This window comes from Odontesthes bonariensis, chromosome 20, assembly GCF_027942865.1.
Source record: "Odontesthes bonariensis isolate fOdoBon6 chromosome 20, fOdoBon6.hap1, whole genome shotgun sequence".
NCBI lineage: Eukaryota > Metazoa > Chordata > Actinopteri > Atheriniformes > Atherinopsidae > Odontesthes > Odontesthes bonariensis.
The window spans coordinates 9,021,436-9,043,503 of record NC_134525.1 but is presented as its reverse complement, the minus strand read 5'-3'; the positions used below and the strand labels follow the sequence as shown (position 1 = coordinate 9,043,503).

General features: G+C 43.1%; 3 protein-coding genes across 9 annotated transcripts in view; 2 read left to right on the top strand and 1 right to left on the bottom strand.

Moving 5' to 3' along the window:
• The first annotated feature begins 122 nt into the window (after positions 1 to 122).
• mastl (microtubule associated serine/threonine kinase-like) lies at positions 123 to 10,560 on the top strand. 2 transcript variants are annotated; one of them, XM_075452014.1, is made up of 13 exons: positions 123 to 401; positions 487 to 624; positions 4,544 to 4,683; positions 4,781 to 4,869; positions 4,970 to 5,076; positions 5,187 to 5,346; positions 5,450 to 5,598; positions 5,691 to 6,686; positions 7,685 to 7,826; positions 8,230 to 8,250; positions 8,963 to 9,076; positions 9,164 to 9,265; positions 10,120 to 10,560. In XM_075452014.1, exons 1-13 carry the CDS (start codon positions 234 to 236, stop codon positions 10,275 to 10,277), a joined length of 2,484 nt encoding a protein of 827 aa, XP_075308129.1. In that variant the 5' UTR covers positions 123 to 233; the 3' UTR covers positions 10,278 to 10,560. The 2 variants fall into 2 exon arrangements, with proteins under 2 accessions (XP_075308129.1, XP_075308130.1); XM_075452015.1 differs by lacking the exon at positions 8,230 to 8,250.
• Positions 10,561 to 11,662: 1,102 nt separating this feature from the next.
• On the bottom strand, positions 11,663 to 18,359 carry acbd5a (acyl-CoA binding domain containing 5a). The gene is made up of 13 exons (XM_075452402.1): positions 18,255 to 18,359; positions 17,890 to 18,018; positions 17,526 to 17,646; positions 16,975 to 17,047; positions 16,771 to 16,888; positions 16,049 to 16,294; positions 15,759 to 15,950; positions 15,404 to 15,483; positions 15,107 to 15,314; positions 14,781 to 14,983; positions 13,237 to 13,296; positions 13,035 to 13,144; positions 11,663 to 12,939 (listed from the first exon to the last, which is right to left on the bottom strand). Exons 2-13 carry the CDS (start codon positions 17,984 to 17,986, stop codon positions 12,927 to 12,929), a joined length of 1,521 nt encoding a protein of 506 aa, XP_075308517.1. The 5' UTR covers positions 17,987 to 18,018; positions 18,255 to 18,359; the 3' UTR covers positions 11,663 to 12,926.
• Positions 18,360 to 19,129: 770 nt separating this feature from the next.
• abi1a (abl-interactor 1a) overlaps positions 19,130 to 22,068 on the top strand; it is a 51,107-nt gene continuing 48,168 nt past the window's right edge. For 2 of the 6 annotated variants that reach the window (XM_075452425.1, XM_075452424.1), the window contains exon 1: positions 19,130 to 19,373. In XM_075452425.1, the coding sequence (XP_075308540.1) occupies positions 19,257 to 19,373 (117 nt within the window). In that variant the 5' untranslated portion in view covers positions 19,130 to 19,256. The remainder of the gene's footprint in view (positions 19,374 to 22,068) is intronic. The other 4 variants (XM_075452426.1, XM_075452427.1, XM_075452428.1 and 1 more) reach the window with 4 other exon arrangements.

Sequence of the window (22,068 nt, the reverse complement as noted above, 5' to 3'; positions counted from 1 at the left end):
ATATATTAAATAATTAAGAAATAAATATAGCATTATATGTTGGGCGTTTTTAGCTTTATGTACAGGCAATTTCTTCAGGCAACGAAAATTACGTTTGAGGACCTTGCAACCGAGCAGTGAATTCAAAATTTCAAAACAAACCCGGGTTGTTGTTTTATCATGCAAGTGTTTACTATGAGCTAGTTGGCAGTTTCCGAATGACCCTCATTTCTTTTCTAAAGCAGTAAAAAACCATGGACGCTGATGAGAAGCGAAATGCGGGGATAAATGTCAAAGCGTTGGACGTCCCTAAACCGCCTTCTATCGACGATTTCATCGTTTTGAAACCCATCAGCCGTGGTGCTTTCGGGAAGGTCTACCTTGCTCGAAAGAAGTGCAATGCACGCCTATATGCTATTAAGGTGAGGCTATTTTGTCCTCGAAAAGTCAAACTGAACTCCTATTTATGGAAACTCGCTATTTTTATTTGTTATTTTCTTTTTGTAGGTGATGAAGAAGGCCAGCATGGTTGATAAGAACATGACGACTCAGATGAAGGCAGAGCGAGACGCACTTGCTCTGAGCAAAAGTCCCTTCGTGGTTCATCTGTTTTACTCCCTACAGACAGCCACCAAGATCTATCTGGTAACACCTGAATTCACTCTTTTTGTGAGGCCAATGTAAAGTACACACAATTTTATGTCCTCTTAATGATTTTACTACTTTTTGCACAAGAGAAAAGTCATAACACCTTTTATTACTTACATTATTTTATAAAGATGATAATAATGATAATAAGTTGTATTGTTTAAAACATGTTTGTGATGGCTTTTGCAACCTGATAGCTTTTGTGGATACAGACCATTAGATTTAGCCTGGCGACGCCATCCTACATACTTCCGCCCAAAGATTTTGGCTCCGCACATAGTCTGGCCAAATCCCCCTACCTCGGTTCGCTCAGTGTTTTGCCAATCAGCAAACAGTTGCGAGTGGTGACGCAGAACTCACGCGCTCAGTCCATTGTAGTCCATATAATTGTAGTTCTTTTTTTTTTTTTTTTTTTTTTTTAAAGAACTTTATTTAAACAATATTAGTATACAACAAACCAACATATTGAAGTATACAATACAATACAACAACGATACAAACAAACAACCAGGGGTGATAATTAAATAAGAACATGCAAAGACGTACATATTGAAATTGTCTTTAGAGCCTTTTCATTTGTAGAGTCTGTTATTGATTTGATATATATTTCCATATCTTTAATGAAAACAGCAAAACATGGTGTTTTATTAGCAAATTTACATTTATGAATATAAAATTTAGCAAAGAGGATTAGCAGGTTTATTATAAAGAAACATTTAGCATCCTTTTTTTTAAATCTATAGAAACAAAATAAAACATTTTCCCAGCATAAGGAAACTTTTTTTAAAATATGGTCATTAATAAACCTGCTAAACTCTGACCAGAACCTACGTGTGAAAGGGCAGAGCCAAAAGAGATGTATTAAAGTTTCAGGAAGATCCTCACAGAAGCTGCAATTAGTATTCATATAATTGTAGTTCAACCGCAGCGGAAATAAACATGGCGACGGAAGAACGCTAGAAGCTATCCATAAAGTTGTCTCAACTCTGGAGAGCATTACACAATTAAAACGAGAGCAAGAGAAATGCCTCTTCAATATTGTTAGTGGCAAGGATGTCGTAGCTCTCCTTCCAACTGGCTTTGGGAAAAGTTTGATTTATCAAATGGTACCGGTATAATGAAAGCGGATGTGGGAAGCGTGATTCGCGAGCTAGAGCCTCGCGAGAGTAAGCATGAACCTCGGCGCATAACCAACGTCATTTCTAAACATTATGATTGGTTAAGGGAACTCCGTTACTCCAATGAATTTAAGTTGCTGGGTAAGGTCCCGCCCTCCATGGAAACGGATTCCTCTTGGGTTTTCCCAGACTGTTTGACAGAGTCAACAGTCGGCTTTCGCCCAGGCTACATTAGATTAGCATTTTTCAACAATATATACTTTTGTGGTAATATATGTTTTTATGCATATATCTTCTCTTTCTGGATATTGCTATTAATGCAGACGATGTTTGACGATAGTCTAGTTACTGTAACTAAATGGAACTTAATCCCAACAAATGTCAACTCAGGGCATTTCAAAGACCGTCCAATTCACAAGGCAATGATGCAAAGAAAAAAAACGTCCTTTTAATAAGAAGAAATCTTTAGGCATATAGCGGCATAACTATGGGATGTTTCAGGGTCACCTGAAGGCTCTGCCTCCCAAACTGGCAGCTGGTTCCACAGAGAGGGGCCTGATAACTGAAGGCTCTGCCTCCCATTCTACTTTTAGAAACTCTGGGAACCACAAGTAAACCTTCAGTCTGAGAGCAAAGTGCTCTGTTGGGAAAGCGATGAAATCTCTAAAGCAACACAAGGTTCGCAACAAGTTTGTGAATCTTAAAACTATGACCTTCTCACTCATTTTGAAGTGCACTTACCTTTGTTATGCAGATTCCTGGGCTTGAAACTGCCCTGGAGCACACAGAAAGCTGCATCCCCGCCCCAAACTGTTTTGTTTTACAGTTGCCTGGCATTTTTTTGGGGGGTTTCAGTGGCTTCAATGTGACAACAAATTCACGTGTATGGCTGTGAATGTGCAGGGCTCTCTCTGGTGTTACATCCCATAACTGTAGGGGGAGCTAAAGAGCGTTAAGCCTTTTTCATACAGAAGTTTTCAGCACTTGAATAGAGGCTGTTAAGCACTGTGAAATTATTAGCCAGAGCCATTAAACAGTGCAGTGGGACTTTCTTCCAACTTTAGGTGAAATGACGAAGGATTGTTAAGGCTCAAATAATTGCTGTGACATGATTTAGTTTTATTTGTGACAGGGCAACGTCTGCAGAGCTTCTGGAGATTTGGATCTGGCATTCATGCAGCTCCATATCATCACACTCCCACCTCCGTGCTTCACTGTCAGGACTGTTTATTCTCCGTAGTGCTCCTCGAATGATTCTCATGTGAAACATTCACATAGAGCGTAGCACTCTGTATTATGATGGCTGCCTGCGTTCGTTTGGTGCATCGTTTGTGCGCATCCTGCAGTATGTAGGGGATCAGTAGAGGGTGTGTAAGCTAATTTTGATGTTTTGTATCCTTAATTTCTTGCACAATGCTTGGTTTAGGTGCCTCGCATACCAAGCCGCTGTGGCTGTTTCTGTCGTGATCTTAAGAGTTCCGTCTGAGTGATCAGGTGTGCCCCCTCATGGATCGTCCGGTAACAAGCGTGCTACTGGGGCGAGCATGTGCGCAGTCACTCTGTAGGTTGGCGCTGTGCAGTGTCCTTCGCAGTTTTTAGGATGACACAGAAATTCTCATTTCTATTAATAACTCTTGTACAAAGTCTGATGGACTTGCCTGTTTGTTTTCTGAGCCTGATTGTGTAAGTAGCGTCCTGTCCTGTTCATGGTGTTGATTTTGGAGAACGGCCACTGCAGCTGGGATTGTTGCTGCCGTGGCTCAATCTGTATCTCCTGATTGCCACTGCAGCTGTGTTTTGATCTGTTATATTTAGGGCTGGGCGAGTTAACTCGTTATTAACGCAGGTTTTATTTATTTATTTATTTAATTTTTAAATACATATATATATTTTTTAAATCTGTTTTTGGGGGGCTTTTGTGCCTTTAATGGATAGGAAAGTTCAGAGAGACAGGAAGCAGGGGGCAGAGAGAGGGGGAACGACACGCAGCACAGGGCTGTCCGATGTGGGACTCGAACCGGGGCCAGCTGCAGCGAGGACTATAGCCTCTTGTACGTGTGGCACCTGCTCAACCCACTACACCACGGACCACCCTTTATTTTATTATCGTACAAGTCTGTTGCTCACAGGCTTTTATTCTGTAAAAGTCTGTTGCTGTCTGTTGTGGAACCAGAAAAGAAAGTAATCGGCGGATCCACCAAACATGGAGAAGGGTACGGAACTTTTACTCGGCCATTTTCATTTTAAAGTTCTTCCAGACGGCGGAGTCGACAGAACCAAAGTCATCTGTAAACACTGCCAAGTTGAATTGTCTTCTCAGCGTAGTAGTTCCAGTCTAAAATATCACTTAAAGGCAAAACACACAACTGATACCAGCAAGTCATTCAAGGAAACAGACAGTGGAGCGAGGCTTCTACATAAAAACTACAGAAAGATGCTGATGTTAAAAGTGTGTTTGCACAACAAATGTTATGGCACTTTCATTCATATGGCAGCACATTTAAAATAAAACTAAATGCTAAAAGCTATACACTACTTTTGGATTCATTTTTGGATTTTGCGTACAAATGCGATTAATCGTGATTAATCAGGGAAATCATGTGATTAATTAGATAAAAAATTTTAATCGTTGCCCAGCCCTAGTTATATTTTTGTTTAGTCGGTCACCAATAATCCTGTGTCATTTTCCATCTTTGTGATGACTCGTATTCAGATTTTTCTGTCACTTCTGCAGCTTTTTATTGCATGTCATGTGTGTCCCATATTGATAAAAACCTTAATTTTCTTGTGCCTTACAGGTAATGGAATACCTCATTGGTGGAGATGTCAAATCTCTCCTTCATATTTATGGTTATTTTGACCAGGACATGGCTGTGAAATACATCTCACATGTGGCACTGGCTTTGGACTACCTCCACTGTCATGGTATAATCCACAGGTATGTTTCTGCTCTATTTGAGTGCCATTAACCGTGTTTGTGTACACTGAGTGATTGGTCTTCATTTAGTGAATTTCCTGTAACTGCAACTTTTCAGGGACCTGAAGCCAGACAACATGCTTATATCCAACGAAGGTCACATCAAACTAACAGACTTTGGTCTCTCAAAAGTCAAGCTTGACCATGGTACCAAGTCCTATCAATTCAAGACAAATTGTGACCATCTCCAGTGGAGATATTCCTGATGTTTTCTTCATGCTGTCTTTGTGCTTTTTATGTCAATAAGAGCTGAATCTCATGGACATCCTGACCACTCCATCCTTGGCTAAACCGAAAAAGGATTACTTCCGCACGCCAGGTCAAGTCCTCTCCTTAATCAGCTCCCTTGGGTTTGTAAGTGAATTTATCTCCTTTCAAAATGGACACATGTCCAACTTTACTAGATGCCCGGTGCAATGTTTGTGTTTTGCGTAATGGCCATCTCATCATTTCACGAAATTCAGAATACACCTGCAGGAGAAGGAAAGCGTCACTGCAGCGCCTCTGTTGTGTCCAGCCCCACGTCCTGCAGCAAAATAAAGCCCAAGAATAACTCCCTTGGTTCTCCTTTGATGAAGAAAACGGATCGGATGTATTCTCCGGCCGAGTGCCTTTTTAAAATGGGTCTGCTATTAACCGTGCAAAATGATCGTTTACACCAGAATTGTTTAATCATTCACATATCCTCCTGCTGACAATAAACATTTTGTTTGTACTTTCTCTGCAGGACCAAAGACGGGTGTGTTTAGTCCTCATAGCCTGACGAAAAATCTGGCTCCCACGTTGCTTAAGAGCAGGAAGAGGTTTGAAACGATGAGTGCGGGCAGCACCACCGACACCGAGGGGGGCGTCAGTCCACTGTGGGAGTGTGAGGAGGTCAGTGATTGGGAATCCCCGACTTTATCACCTTCCTGTACTTGTTGTCTGCTTTTTGTGACTTTGGTCTTCCTGTTTACTTTCTCCTTCAGAAGGAAAATGAATGCATCACTCACCATAGAGGTAGAAGGCAGTCTGAGTCAAAAGGCCGTGAACAGGCCGATGGACCCACAGAACTAGACACCTGTGCTGAGACCTCTTTTAGTCTTTCAAAAAAGTCAAGTCGATGCCATCAGGAGAACATTTGTGCGTCGGTGAGAAATGACTGCCAGCCTGCGGTTCCCGTATCTGTTAAGAGGACTTTTTCAGATATAGGAAGAAGTCCAGAGCCGCTGGAGATGAGAGCCAAAAAGGCAAATGCAGACTACCAGAGATTCTACGAGATTCCAGAAGAGAGTGTGAGGTCTCACACTGGTCTGACGGGGACGTTTTCCAACGTCCATGTGGGACACCGGGTTCCGAAGCGCTCCAGTCCCGTTGTTGTAGCCAAAAGTCTGTTTAGTGACCCGAGTGAGCCGGCGGAGGACGTGTTTGAAGATGGCGCTAAAGACTTGTCACATTCAAATATCACATCACCGCTTCCTGGGACCCGGGACATCTGCAGGAGCTTGAGCCTCGACTTTGATGGGTCCATGCATGAAAAGTCAATAATTATTGACAGCCATGCAGCTGTCCATCTGGGAAAGCTGCTGGAAAACAGGAACTCGGCATCATCTGAGGAGCATGACCAGAGTAAAGACTTCTCCGTCGCTGAATCACTGCCACAGGCTCCTTCTGTCGTCGCTACTGAAACCCCAAAACTGGGCCACAGCGGACGGAGGGCTGACTCCGAGCGTTCCCTCCTCAGCCGACTCCCCGATCTTCCCTGCGATGTCGCACAGTCCCCCTCGTTCCTCAAGCCAGGAAACGTCGTAGCCTTCCGTAGCTACTGTAGCTCCATCAACCGCTCCAACGTGTCGGGGGTTTCCAGACTCAGCGTTGGATCTTTGGAGGCGATGGACCTGTCCACATCAGCTTTTTATCACTCTGCGTCTGGCACTGCGACACCGGTGCAGAAAAGACGAAGCTCCAACAGTTCTCTTTATCAGGTAGGCATGCAGGGATGTCAAAAAGAAACCCAACGTGAGGGTAGATGGAACACGGTAAAAACTTAAGGTTTGTTGCTTTTATTGCTGTAGGCCATATTTGACTATTTAAGTACAAACCCATAGACACCGATTTAAGGTGTCTACATGAATTTAATAACTCAGTCTTATTGTAATTTAGCCAATAATCCGATCCTTTCAGTGTCATGTAGCCCCACTGACTGAAAGAGATTTGACAATACTGTGTGACTGATCCAATGAGACACATCTGTCAGAAGTACTAATGAGCAACTCACTGCAGCTATCACCACTTTTAATCACCAGGCAGCCATGTTGGATTTTCAGGAGAAAGCTGGTGAGGTTCCCCCGAATCTCCCTGTCAGAAGAACAATCTGAGATTCTGGCTGTAAATAGAATTATTATTATCACTTTGTGTCCGCACCAAAGGGAGCGAGTCCCTCACATCCTAAAACGCGGTTGTGGGTGGGGAGGTCCTGGAGACCAGCAGTGTGCTGTAGCTATGCTAAATATGCTAAAACCATGTACACTGTGTTTTTAAACATGTCTTTTAGAACTAAATCGATGTAAGTCCCTGCTAATAACCACCATTATACAATTCTGAGTCTATAAATAAGCATAAAATTGGCTCGTCAATATTGGAATTTACTGATGATTTTAGCAACCAATGATGCTAAAAATACGCACGCTTTCACAAGCTTTAAGGTGGATATCTGTCATAAGAAGGAACTTCAGTTTAAAACTGAAGAATCCTAGTCACTCTTAGGATGACCATGACCAGAACGACTGAGAATCTACATCGACATGTGGTCTGTTGTCATTTTTTTCAAAGACTTTGTCCATCAGTTTTATGTTAGCCTAGCATATGAACTGTTTTCATCTTAGCAAAACAAGAAAAAAAAACAAAACAGATCAAATAGGATTCATTCACTGTTGTTTGCCTTCGGTTTTTCAAACTTCTTTCCATTTCCTTTTCACCTCAGACTCCTAAGCCCATGTCGACCGCCCACACCCCTTTCAGGACGCCAAAGAGCGTGAGAAGGGGTGCGCTGCCTGTGGAGCGGGCTCCCATTTTAGGAACCCCGGACTATTTGGCTCCAGAGCTGCTTCTGGGACACCCGCACGGTAAGAGGAGGAATCTCGGGGGGGGGGGGGGATTAACAGGCCACGAAATGCTGTTAATCCATATTAAAGGAGGAAAATAAAAACTTAACTTAAAGAATAAGCCAATTAAATCAATAATCATAACAGATCTAATATTAAAACACATCAAAATACATCTTTTATTTGTTTTATTGAAATAAAAGTCACCTTTAATATTTATTCATTGAGCTATGTCATGATTTATTACTTATTTCTTAGGGTTATCTATCAATTTACGTTGCATATTTCTTCGTTTCATCAGCATATTTATTTATCTTATAGGCTTATTTTCTTAATTTAATTACCAACCTATTTAATATAGATTGGAGTTCCAGACAGCATGCTTGTTGACGTTGTAGCCCTTGTGACAGGGATTCTCTTTTAGTTTCAGGACGTGGTCTGTTCGGTAAGTTATGATATTCCTACCTTTGCAAGCAAGCTTGCATGTTCACCCAGGCTGCTATAATTCGCTAGAGGAAAAATGAGCTGATTTCTCCTACATTTTCCCATCCTCTCTGCCCCTGCCCTTTGGATCGGTGAACAAACTGTGGGCTTGATTTGAGAGAATGGTTGGTGGTTAAGTGTCTCATTTAGAAAGGTTTGAAATGAGCGGGTCTCCTCCTAACATGGGGCTAACATCATTGTTAACAGCAGGGGAACGTGGAGGCTGATGTGCTTCTAACTGGACAAACGGGTCTCTCTGCTCACAAATGATCCAAATTCATTTTAACTCACTAATAAATACAGATGATTGTAGTTTCAAATCTTTCCAGCTACTGAGAAACAAAATTCATTCATTTTCTGGCATAAACGTCAACATTTTTGTGATAGATGCTGAATTCTTTTCAAATTTATGATGAAATCTGAAGGCTCGCTGTTACAATCGAGACGGAAAATGCTAAAATGTGCTCCGTCGAAGCGAGTCGCTGCTGTAGGTCTTCTGGAAGAATGTGAAAATGGATCCCCGCATCCTCAGTCTAACGTAGGACCTGCTTCTGCCACTGCAGCGCTGTTGGTTCACACTAACAGGAGTCGGAGGGAAAGCCGTTGTGTTTGTGACCGCAAGCAGAATGAAGGGTGACTTCTTTTTTTTTTTTATTCCGTCTGCTCTCAACCAGACTGCATGGTGGACTGGTGGGCGCTCGGCGTGTGTCTGTTCGAGTTCCTCACAGGTGTGCCGCCTTTCAACGACGAGACGCCTCAGCTGGTCTTCCAGAACATTCTCAACAGAGGTGGGTTTGGTCCTTCTGTTACAAACAATCAACAATACAAAGCCCGTATGTCACGATGTCCGACATTATTGCTGTCGTGATCTTTAGACATCCCCTGGCCTGAAGGAGAGGAGGAACTCTGTCCAAACGCAAGGAATGCCATTGAGATCCTACTTACCATGGACATGACGAGGCGTGCTGGTCTTAAAGGTGAGAAGAAACCTTTTAAATTTGAGGTTTTTCTCTATTCTAACATCACTCTGGTCTTCAGACCCATGGAATTTACCTGGTTAAGGTCCATTGTTGTTTTTGATTTGCATTTAGAAGTGAATTTAAATCAAAATGACGACTCACTGGCTGTTTACGGTTTGACAAACAATAAACTCTTATGACTGATCGACATCTTCCCAAATATAATATCCCAGATATTTCAAGAGATTAAAGTAATTCTTGATGAATTTCCACATTTTACTCTCGTGAATGTCCACCACAGTTGTTGTTTTTTATTTCCAGATAGGACAACTACTTCCTCTGTTGAATTACCGCCACAAAAAAACGAGTGTGTACTGCCACCCTGTGGTGATACTGTGCAGACCAGTCTATGGATTCAGATTTTTTCAAAAGATCCCAACAGTTTTTGATTTGTTTAAACCTGACAAAAAGGACTTTCTGATGTATAATCCATTTTCTATACCCGCCTAATCCAACTCAGGGTCACGAGGGGGTGGAGCCTGTCCCAGCTGGCTGTCATTTGGCGAGAGGCTGACGCACATCCGACAACATTAAAATCCAAATTGAAACTCCTCTATATCTCTCTCTGTCTGCAGAGTGTTGTGCAAATTAGTGTTGGTTAAAATTTCTTGTAGGAACAGAATCAATGGAGGTCAAGTCCTATCTGATTGGTCATTTACAACGGCCATATCAGGCTCCGCCCACCATTACTCGTGAGCGCTGCTAAAAATCGGAAAAATGGCCAATTGGACGATGACATTTCTAAGCTTTTCTTCTTCTTTTTTTATTTGTGAAGTTTCCTTTGTTAATCGTGCATTTTGAACTTCCATCAGAGCTGAAGTGCCACCCCCTGTTCGACGGGCTGGACTGGGACAACCTGCAGAACCAGCCGATGCCTTTCATACCTCAGCCAGAGGATGAAACCGACACCTCGTACTTCGAGGCGAGAAACAATGCTCAGCACATAGCCGTGTCTGGCTTCAGTCTGTAGCTCTGGGTGGAAATAATTTGGCAGTTTGTGACTAAACCAAACTACCAAATAGATTAAATAATGTTTTATATGTAAATCTTGATAATATTAAGTCTATTAAGTAAGAGTTTTAAGACGGGAGGGGTTCAGGACTGTTTTTGTCTGGTTTTATGTCTTTTTTTTGTCTGATTTTGATCTGATTTCCTTAGAGTTTCCTACACTACTAGTTCACCCTTAAGACTTGTGATATTTTACATCCTAGACTCTTAAGAACAAGTCAAATACAAATAAAATGTATTCTTAACATGTTGGTTTCTGTCCATTTTCTCACTATAAACTAAATTGTTTACCCATTAGGATGTTTTTTAAGTGACTTAAAAGCATCAACATATATTCACATAAATCCAAAGAGTCGATAAAAGAAACACGAGTTAAGAGTTGTTAATTTGCAACTGTGTTGAAAGAAAGCTGCGTCTGAGTCAAAATGTCTTGCCGCCATTGATGGAACATTAATTTTTTTTTAACTAAGCCAGCAGATTTTAAAGTGTCTGAACTGTCCAAGCAGGAAGACGACATCCTCTCAAGTGAACCAGTCGATCTGCCAAAATGTGGTTTAAGAACAATAAAAGTTGTCGTGTTGGATCATCTTCCCTCAAAACATGGAGCGGAGTGAGAATCTGATTATGTTTTAGGTCATATTATGAAAATACAAAGGCTTTAAGCACCATTTTACCTCAACATTTAGTGACCGAAAGAACGAGATCGCGGATACAGGCAGCTGAAATGGGCTCTCCCTTAGAGATAGGGTGAGAAGCTCGGTCATCCGGGAGGGGCTCGGAGTAGAACCGCTGCTCCTCCGCTTAGAGAGGAGTCAGATGAGGTGGCTCGGGCCTCTGGTTAGGATGCCTCCTGGACGCCTCCCCGGTGAGGTGTTCCGGGCCCGTCCCACTGGGAGGAGGCCCCGGGGAAGACCCAGGACACGTTGGAGAGACTCGGCCCCGGAAGAGCTGGAGGAAATGGCCGGGGACAGGGACGTCTGGGCTTCTTTGCTCAAGCTACTGCCCCCGTGACCCGATCCCCGGAGAAGCGGCAGATAATAGATGGATGGATGGATTTATTATGCAGGACAAAAACTGTGACCCTAGTGGTCTTTAGTACTTAAAAGCACCAACATAGCATGTGTAGAATCACTTTTTATGTTTATGCATTTGGCAGACCCTTTTATCCAAAGCAACTCATGTAGGTGGGTAGCGTCAGGGGGTTTCAAACCCCGGTTACCCACACGAAAGGCAGCAATCTTACCACTACACAAACCAGTTGTGTCATTCTCAGACTGTAAACACCGTCATGCATCAAAGATCTCACTCAAACGTCAGTTCATTTCAAATAAAGTAGCCAAACTTAAATAATTTGTTAAAACCTTTAATGTTAGGCTGCGATTATCACATGCAAACACCACCTGTGCCTGTGACAGGCAGCGGGGGGGGGGAAGCCTTAACACGTCTCTTTGAAAACGGTAATCCGTTGCTTTTTTTTTTGTATTTATTTATTTATTTTTTAATAAAACATAATGGCTCTGGAAAGATAAGTGCTGACACAGAGGCCGATCTTTGTAAATATAGTTATCTACATTAATACACAGGGATGCAATTAAAATATTGCATTTTGACATGGAACGGTACAGCCGCTGGACACGATCTGCATCGAGCCGACCGCTTTGCAAACAGGTGACGATTTAATGTCGCTCAAAGTCTTCACACATAATTGAAACAAGTGGCTAAGTGACGTATTAAAAATGATACAACATGGAAAACGACAACGTAAACATCACAAACGAGCGTTATGCGTTAATCATCAGATATCTGGGTGGAAGATTCTCACCCATCAAGGCTCACTAGGTAGTACGATTAATGTTCATTTGGTCCAGACTGGCAACACTTATGCTCTAAGGTGTGAAATCACAATGCCGTCTATCAGTGTGCATGTACCTTATGATGTTGAGGCACTTTTTTCAATTTGGGAACACAAAGACGTGAACACTGGGACCACTGTGACGTGAAGCAGGGGAAGATGGCAACAGTTAGCCGTCACATTAAACAAAAACCTTAATCACACAGCTGAAATTTGGACAGAAATGCTTCCATTCTAATTCTCTAAAAAGCAATAAATATTAACTTAAGTCTCAGAATTAGACAGGATGTCTCTCACATCATCAGTGCTACATTCTACAGTTAGAACATTAAATTAAAGCAGCATCATCTGGGCAGCTAATGAAACCGAAGAGTTTGTGCAACAAAGCCTACGAGTCACAGATATATCTGAGAAGCTACTGTAGTCGGTCTGCAGCCGCGCTACCCTACCTACCAATAAGCCGTGTGGGGATTCAACCTCGCACAGAAACCGATTCCAGTACAGTCGTTTCAGCTCGAAAAGGTCGTTAAATCACAGGCCCATACATTCATGATTCCACATCCGCACTGCAACTCACTGGAGAGGCTCAGAGTAACTCGCTCGTTACTCTGGGTGCCTTCTTCATAGTGCAAAAGCAAATTACTGGGCTGTGAGTCGAAGCAGGAGAAGGAGGGAAGTTGCAGCCGTTAGCAGCCCCAACGGAGACTTTTAAGGGACTCGTTATCGTCTGTGCCCGTGGGTGTCTGGCTGGGAGCTGGATTAGTTGATGCGTCTGTTAAACGTAGGTAAAAAAAAACAAAAAAACGTGTATTTATCATGACACGAAGACAGAAGTTTGTATAACGTATTGTGCAAATGCCTGCATACCTTCTCCTTCTCTGCATGTAAAGACGGATGAACCACTGGACGACGAATGGCCACAGGACAGCAAAGGCCAAACTGGCCGGAGATATGTCAAAAGGCCACCAGGATGGTTTCTAAGGGGGAAAAAATGTGTTGAAATCTGTTTAAATGATTGTGTTAAGCTTCCAGTAATGATCGGAAAAACAGGTTCTTCTCAATCATTTACCCGACTCCTTTGATGTGCTGGATGCGACACATGAGCGGGCGAAAAAGCCACCGATCTAGCCTGGAAAAAAAACCAAAGACGAAAGATTTGTTAAACATAAACGCTGCGAGCTTCTGAGGCCAAAGTACAAGCCCTTTATCTTCCCCCCTTAAAAAAAACCTCATGAACACAACAGCTCCTTTTAACATGGAACCAGAGTGGGACGGTCACTCACAAGCATGGAAAAATCGCCATCAAATACAGTCAGAGTTCACTTCATAGTGACGAGTTGAGACAAAAATAGCTTCTTTAGTGTTCTTCATTACATCTGTGGATGTATTACCGGTAAGAATGCTTCAACTTCTTTTAAGAATTTAATATAAAAAGCACACAAAAGATGAGCACAGCCATCATAAAGCCAATGAGCCAAGTGCTCTGAAGAGCTTTATTACTGATGGTTACTAGGAGCTGCCGCCATAAAAGCATTTAAAATCTGTCGACAGATTTAAATGAACCCCTTCTGATCAGTGTGCTGTTGGTCCGTGGGAAGATACTTTAATAATTTATTAAATATTAGCCCTAAAAGAGAGCCGCTCTCTCGTCCAAACATGCTCACTTATCACTCTAAAATAGCCAAGCAAGCAATGGATGAATGCTGATAAATGCTCATGGCTTCAAAAAGGCAGTTTACTAATGTGTGATGTCATCGTGGCTAAGTTCCCTTCTTATAGGCTTATTATAAAATAATAAATTATTAATTTATTTTATTTTGCTTAATGTTTCACATGCAACAGGTGAGCCAGTGCACAATTATTTTTTATGTATTCTAATTTTCTGTGCATAATTTATTTTGTTAAACTACATAAATGCCATTATCTGCACAGTATCCTAACTGGTACAATAAAACATCAATTCTGCAATATAACATGCATTTTTATTCAGTAAATAAGCAATATTTTGCTTTTTATGTTAAAGACACTATTGATACCGTGAGAAATTTACATTCTCAGGAAAAAAGCCGCTTATCAGTTAATCGTTCGATAAGGTAATCAACTAATGATTAATGACTTAATCGATAATTTGCATCCCTATTTGATACCAACCCTTCAGTGCATCGTTGCTTTATTCCTGATGGTAATGAATCCAACTATGTAAAGAAGAGCAAATACTGCTACATGACGGGGTCTTCTTTATTCAACTAAACAAGCTAAACTAAACCAAAGGCAGCTCAGCATTGTCACGGAAAACACGTTTCACTTTCGATTTAAACCTGAGATTTGGTCCAGGTTGGTTAAACATTTATTCATCCGAGTTACCCGTCTGATTTTGTCATTTTATTTATGGCTGAGAGGCTAAAAAGCAGTAAAATAATCTAATTCAAGAGGCTGAAAAGCCATTTCTGATGAATCTAATTAAGCTTTAGTCTGGGCAACAGGTAGTTTCGTCTCCCATAGGAGCGTACGGGAGACAAACAAGCCGTCATCTCACAAATATGCCACCAGGAGCATCTAACTCTTCCTCCTGAGGTTCTCAAACAGGACAGGAACAGGGCAGGCAAGTCTGACCTGGCTGGTGGTTAGAGCCTCCAAGGTGTGCAGCCTCTCCAGAACACTCTGCATGTCCTCCTGCAGCCGGGCCAGTGCAACAACAATCTGCTCATTCAGGCTCTCACTGGGTGTTGTTGCGCCTCCCCAGTGGCCCCCGTCCCCAGCTCCCCCGCCGTGCGACGGCTGCAGAGACCCAGAGCTCGGGCCTGGAGACCTGGAACCTAAAAACAGATCACTTCTACCACCTCTTTTTCACATACACATGCCTTCCTCTTTAGAAGCAACGATTGTACGGACTGGAAACACAACCGGAGAACAGAAAAAAACTCAAAGTTCAAGCTCACCCCGCCCTCTTCGGACTGAGGATCTGCCTGGAATATCCGCACTCTGCCTGGACCTCTGAGACACCGCTCCACCTGGCGCCCCATCTTCCCCCCCACACCTGATGGCCTGTGGGGGCTCCTGAGCATCCTCCTGCAGGTCCTCTACAGGCAGCAGGTTGTGGCTTTCTTCTTCATCCAGATCATCCAGAGAGCGGTTGTGCTCCGAGTTCTGCAGAAGATGCACCGGAAAAAATGAATCATCGTTGGATTAACTTACAAAAACATCGTCCGTATTTGTGTGCTGCAGCTTCCGCTTGCCTCTTCTTGGCCAAACTGGTCCACAGAATCACAGTAGACTTCACTGTCCGAGTCACTGGCCACGTGATTGGTTCTTGAATCTGCAACACGAAGGGAGCTTCAGTTAATTTGGAGCTTTATCATTCATTTACTCAATTAAAACGGTCCCAGGAGCAGCTGGTGAGTAAAGTGTTAAAAGGGTCTGTGCGTGTCGAGTTGCAGCAGCTCTGCCAACGAAGCTTAGCAGATTATCTGGTCACATGATGCACCAGCACACAAGCACAGGCAGCGAATGTGGGGGCGTCCTCTGTGATGTGTGGACGCGCTGCGAGTCCAAACAAAACAGAGCTGGAATGGAACATATTGTTTTTCCCACCTGCGTGGTGCCCATTGAGCGCAGGCTCGCCGACTGAGCCTTCCTGCGTGTCGTCGCTGTTCAGAGCGGCTCTGGAATGACTCCCATTTGCCAGATGGGTGACCCCGTTAGCCAATTTACCATTTGAGACGGGTGCTTTGTGTCTCTTTGTTAAACTCTTCTTCTTTGGTTGTGGCGCTGCGGATTTCTTGTCTGAGAAAAAGAGAGAAAGGTCTGGTAAAATCTTGAGGAAGATCCAAAAGTTCTCCTGGGAATATTTTCCAGCTTTTAAAAAAAGGGAACTGGGTTACCTTTTCTGACCTCCATAATCTCCTCCTCTTCTTCTTCTTCTTCCTCTTCTTCCTCTTCTTCTTCTTCCTCCTCATCATCTTCATCCTCATCGTCCAGATCCTCCTCCTCCTCCTCCTCCTGCAGCTTTTCTTCCTTTTGTTTGAGCCTGGCAGGCCGAGTCTCCAAAGTGCCGTTCATTTCCATGTTCCTTATGATGCTCTTTTTGACATTATTTGACACCATTGAATTCATCACGGTGCCCATACCTGTGCACAGAAACAGATTTTACACCAAGCTCGTGAATTCGAACAGAAATCAGTACCGTAAAGTATGAAACAGTTAGATGATTATCCACGTTTACACGAGACTACAGAATTCAGGAGCTGCTTGGAGCCAAACAAACATGAACCCGACACAGACAAAGGTTGAATGTATCTGCATCAAATGAAAAGGATCCAAATCTGGTAGCCGAAGAACCTGGAATATGCTAAGCTACATCTGCTAACACTAATAAAACACATGTAACACGTCCTCTAATAAGCACCAGAAGCGTATGAGCTACGGGATCAGCACACTGCATGTTTACACAGTCATGTACTTGCCTTCCAGTTGCCTAGCAAACTGAGTCAAACGGGCTGAGCACACAACAAGAGGCAAAACGCAAAAAGGTTAAGCTTCACATAATGTTTCCAACGGTGGAAAGTGAAAGGTGTGAGAGTTCCACCAGGGGAGGAAAACCTACCCGTGGTCAGGTCCGATATCTGCGTGATCTTTTTCTTCTCATCAACCAGCTCGTAGAACGGGCCGAGGACCCGCAGGAGCTCCTCCACCTCGTCATTCATGGGCATGCCCTCCAGGATCTGCGGAGAAAACCCAGGATCCAGAGTTTAACATCACATGAATGTCATATTGTCTATAGAAAGGACATTTAAAGTGGCAAACACACCAGTTTCATTTCATCAACGTAGGCCGCCATTGCTTCTTCTTTTGGCATCTCTCCAAGTGAATCCCACGCATCCCTAATAGAATTAAAGTGGGTCATTTTATATCCAGTAAAAAGAACAGAGACATGTAGAATCTTCTTGTTACTTTGTGTGCCAGATTTCAGCTTTTGGTCAACACGGACAGTTTATTTGAGGTCAGTGTGTTCCCTGCTAACCAGTGTGGGTCAAAGGCTGACAGAAAGCCTCACCAGTAATCAGAAACTATCACTTGCCCCCCGGGTTGCACTTCGGCGAGTCCAAAGATCACCTAAAGCGCAACTTGAGACATCACTTGAATTTCGTTTTGCACACCGAGGTCAAGGTGGTTAAGATGCAACTTTTCTGATAGCGTGCACAAGTTCCAACACTGTTTCAGCTCGTGCAGCACAAAGTGTGCTACCCTTGACCCCGAAGTAAACTTAGTATCCGGTGGCACAAGCATGAGAATCTTTCACAATAATCAAATAAACTTTGCAGTGATGTAAATTGAGTGGTGTGAAGGAAATCTACTGACCATTTAGCTTTGCCAACTGCATCCCAAAAGCCCGGACGGGGTATATCACAGGCTCCCACAGTGGCCTGTTTATAATAGCTGTAGAACTTGAGCATCATGTCATTGGAGGGCTGAAAGGGGCCTGGGGACAGAATACTTTGATCACACAAAAGTAAATGCAAACCACAGACTTAATTCCTTACAGATTCATGAAGGCAAAGTGAGCTGTGGAAGGTGTTTGTTTTCACAGTGCCGCCGCAGGTGGACGCCAGTCTGCTGCTAAGAAAGTGGATTAGTTAAATCGCACAAGCTGCTGAACTGCACCTGATCAGGCCTGTCGGTTTATGCCGGTAAAACTGGCCTGAGTGACAGAGGGTCTACTCACCATCGGGGGGTAAACTCTTGATCACTTTGACGGCGGCTTCAAACCTCAGCCGGGTCAGACGGCTCGTCTCTTCCACGCTGACGCTCTCCACCTCCATGGTGGTCAGTCGATAACCGTTAACACAAACACCTGCCGACAGTACGAACACAAAATCATTGCAAAACAACACGCACAAACATCATTTGGTTCTGTATTCAAGCCTCTGTTTTTTTCCTGCCCGTAAGTAGGTGGAGGTTGAGTCAGTTGTGTATCTAGGACAACACCATGTCGCGAGCGACACAGCTCCAGTTACACCGCTGCTTATGCTAAATCTAACAATTAGCTCCAAATTTTCGACGGAAAAACTCTGAAGCGACAGTACTCACCGTTAAATTAATCGGCCTATCTGTTCGTCAGAAGGCGACCTGTCCTTAGCCCTCGGGCAGACGCCATGAACGGTATAAAAAGCTGGACAGAAGTGTACTCTGTGAATTGTAGTTCTCCGCCGAATTCCTACAAGTTCCACAGTCAGCCATGTCTGCCAAAACTCTTCAATAGAAATGTAGTTTCTAGTCTGGCAAGTGGGCTTTAAGATGACACGAAATGTTTATCACGTTAATGATTAATGAAAAATTCCACACGTTACGTTGTTAAAATTGTATTCACAAAACATGCACTCATTACAGCCACGGCTCACTGCATGTAAAACTGCATTTCCCAGAATGCTCTAGTGAGGATCCAAGATTTTTTTTTTTACAGTTGGAAGCGAGATAGTTCGAAGAGAAGGAAAAGTAAGAGAGTTCACTAATGTTTGTTTTTTCAAGTGCCACGACTTGCTGTACAATATCTACGGTGGATTATTTAATTTGCCAGTTATGTAGTCGACACTTGTCTTGAATTATATATAAATATTTGTACATGACAAAGAATAGGTCAGGTTAATGTTTTTGGATTGTTTTTTAGAGCAAACATGGCATTTGTGACAAAATATTTATAATTTTATACTGTACATATTTTGTACTTTTTTTTTAAGTTATCGCAATGTGCACAACAAGTGTATGTTCTGAATGTCAAAATAAATGTGTTATTCTATTCTACAGCAAAAGAGTAACGCTGTATGATATGAAAGTAAGACAACTTTCATGCTAACAAACGTGTCTGAGGTACACGACACACATTATTTACGCAGGGCGTGTTTTCCACCTAGGAGTGGCTCCTCTTCCTGGTACAGACGATCTTCGGGCTGAGGTTACGCCAAATCGAGGGCAGGAATCCCACAATAGCGAGCAAAGGAGTGTTTTCTTTTTTTCTAGACGGAGCTGGGGGCTGGTGGCTGTTTCAATCAAAGGGAAGGCAGAAGGGAAGGGAGCTCTGCGGAGAGATGTAAGATGGCAGAGCTACAAATGTTGTTAGAGGAAGAGATTCCGGCCGGTAAAAGAGCGCTTGTTGAGAGTTACCAAAACCTGACCAGAGTCGCCGACTACTGCGAGAACAATTATGTCCAGGTAAGTGAGTTTAGCCCCCGCGTTATTATCTGTGCCCTGTCCGCCTTTTTGTCGCGAAAAAGCTGCGGGATTGAATGGTTGTTGGGACAGGAAATGTGGATAAAGAAACTCGAGTCGGGCATGAAACGGGCTCCTAACGCTCCGAGCTATGATAACAAATTAACGAAGGGGCTTTTTATTTCGACAGCTCGTGCTTGCTCCCACCATTGATTACATTTATTCCGTTTACACAGAGGGTGTGTCTACTTTTTATCATAGCACTGGGTCGGCTCAAAAACTGCTCCCACTCTTAACTATTGATTGGGAGGCCTGAGTTTTACAGCAGGGCACAGAACACATGTTACAGCCACCGCAAATAATACGATTATCCAGCAGAAAGGAAGTTATTGTAGTTTTGTTGCTTTGATAGTTGGCTGCCTCTTAAGTGGGTAACTATTTAAGTGGTGAACACAGTTACGTTTCCGCCCCTTTCGTCCCCTAAAGTCATTAAACTCGCCATTTAATACCACAAAACCTGTTTAAATCCCCATTGGGAGTCCATTACAGTGGTGGTAAAATGTCCCCATCAGAGATCTGTGGCCTCTCAGTGCAAAAGATGGTGTCAGAGCATGGCTTTTTACTGCTGCTGCTGCGTTATTTCACATGCTATAAAGACCTTAAATGCAGAATGCATGCATGGAAATCTGTAGAGGGTGTCTTGTTTTTGATAAATAATGCATTTGAGTTGGGTTTGTGGGCTTTCAGCTGAGCTGTGAGACAGAAAAAGGGATGTAAAGCCATTGTTGGTTGGTCAATAAAGGCTGGAGTATTGATTATTTTTCTCCTCCTCCCTCAACTTATGCCACTTTTAAGTTCTTATTAATCCCAGAGCGTCTAACACACTGTGAATTAATGTAGTTTTAGGCTCTGTTTTTGAGTGAATGATGGTGCAACATCACCTTAAAGTCAGACAAGCATTAGTTAACAGCATCTGTGGTGAGCCACGACTAAAATAGAGAGCAAACTGACACACGGCGGTGGTGCACAAGCGTTTCTTTTTTTCAACAGGAACCCACCATATCAGCTAAAGAGGGTGTGCCCATCCAGCTGTACTCCCCAAGGACTCCCTGTAATTTTGTTTCCTTCCTGGTCCTCGGGTGATTTCTCTCTGTCTCTGCTCTGGAGTCCAGTGGCTCCAGGGCATCAGTTTGGACGCTGCCGTCCCACGTTGAAGGTTTCCTGGACACTTTTTTTAGAAAAGAAAAAAGAAAAGAAAAAAGAAGCTAGATCTGCTGATCACGCAGTGAAACAACACACTGCGGGGAAGTAGATGTGGGAGTTTCCTTGCTTTGAATCCAACACAGCCAGCTGTAACATGAGACTGAGGCAATGCAGTCCCATTTCCCACAATGTCAAAATACCCGGAAAAACCGGGTATCTCAACTCGTGGTTGTGAATTTTGTTAGCTTTTACGTTAATGTTTAACAGTGTGGCAGTTTTGGAGGCCTGAGGTGATCACTTGTGCTGATTTTTAGTCTTTATAGTCAAGAATTTTCCTGAAAAAATGACAATTTGAACATTTTTGGAGGTCAATTTGGATCCAGACCGTCATTTTTATACCAATTGTATATATTCAGGCTGATTTATTTCTTTTTTTTGCCAAAATTAATGAATAATTAATTAGGTATTAATACCAAATATCTACCTTTAACATGTTACAACTTTAGCTTGTTTGGAAGGAGACTTAACAACCCACCACAACAAAACCAGAGTTTATTATCAACTATTACGTCTAAATTTAAAAAAGGGCCAACATAATTAAGTTTTATTCAATAAATATGTCCAGCAGTAAATGTCTGTAAATGTCACCACTTTGAATATCCTGCCACACAATCCCTCCCCAGAAGAAGCCCCCAAAAATAGCAACACAAGATGTAAAATATGCCAAAAGAAGTCGCAAAAGCGTCCTCTCTGGGGACCGTGAAGCGGATGACGTTGTGCTATATTTGATGTAAATTTAGCTCCTACTTTGTCTGCGAGGAGTTTTTTGTGTGAACGTGGTGCTCTGCTGAAGCACGAGGTCGGCGTCAAAGTGCTGACGCAAAAAAAGCAGCAGGATTTTAAGCCTTTGGGCGCACGCTTGGAGCTCTGTGTGTGACTGAACGGTTGGGTTTTCATAAGCGCTCCCTGTCTGCTGGGTGATGCACTCACTCCTGTGACGGCAGCACACACAGAGCTGCGCGCCGCGCTCGCATCAACGTGCCTCAGCTTGAACCGGCCCGTCCTCTCTGCACTCAGTCCTCCACGTTTCCATCCCTCCCGTCTGCCTCCGTGTTTGTGTCACAGAGGCTTTGCCCCTGCGAGCTTGAAGCAGACGGCGGGACCAAAGACGGATCCCTGTCCCACTTTCGCAACTTCACGGCGACTTGTGTTTTAAACTGTGCGGCTTATGACACACTGACGGGTCAGAGTTATGTTTCCTGTCTGCCCTGATGACTCTGGAGATTGACTAACTGGAAATGCCTTCTCTCTGGATCAGGAAGTGGCTTAATCATAGAGACAGAAACACTTGCCCACAGAATATTCTGATCATTGTTCGACTTTATTTTTAAACGGCTTCCTGTTTATCTTTTACCCGTGTTCAGCGGGAAGTTATTTACTTATTTAAAAACATTTAATTAGGCCAGTGTGTTTAACCTCTGTGACAAGGACGCAC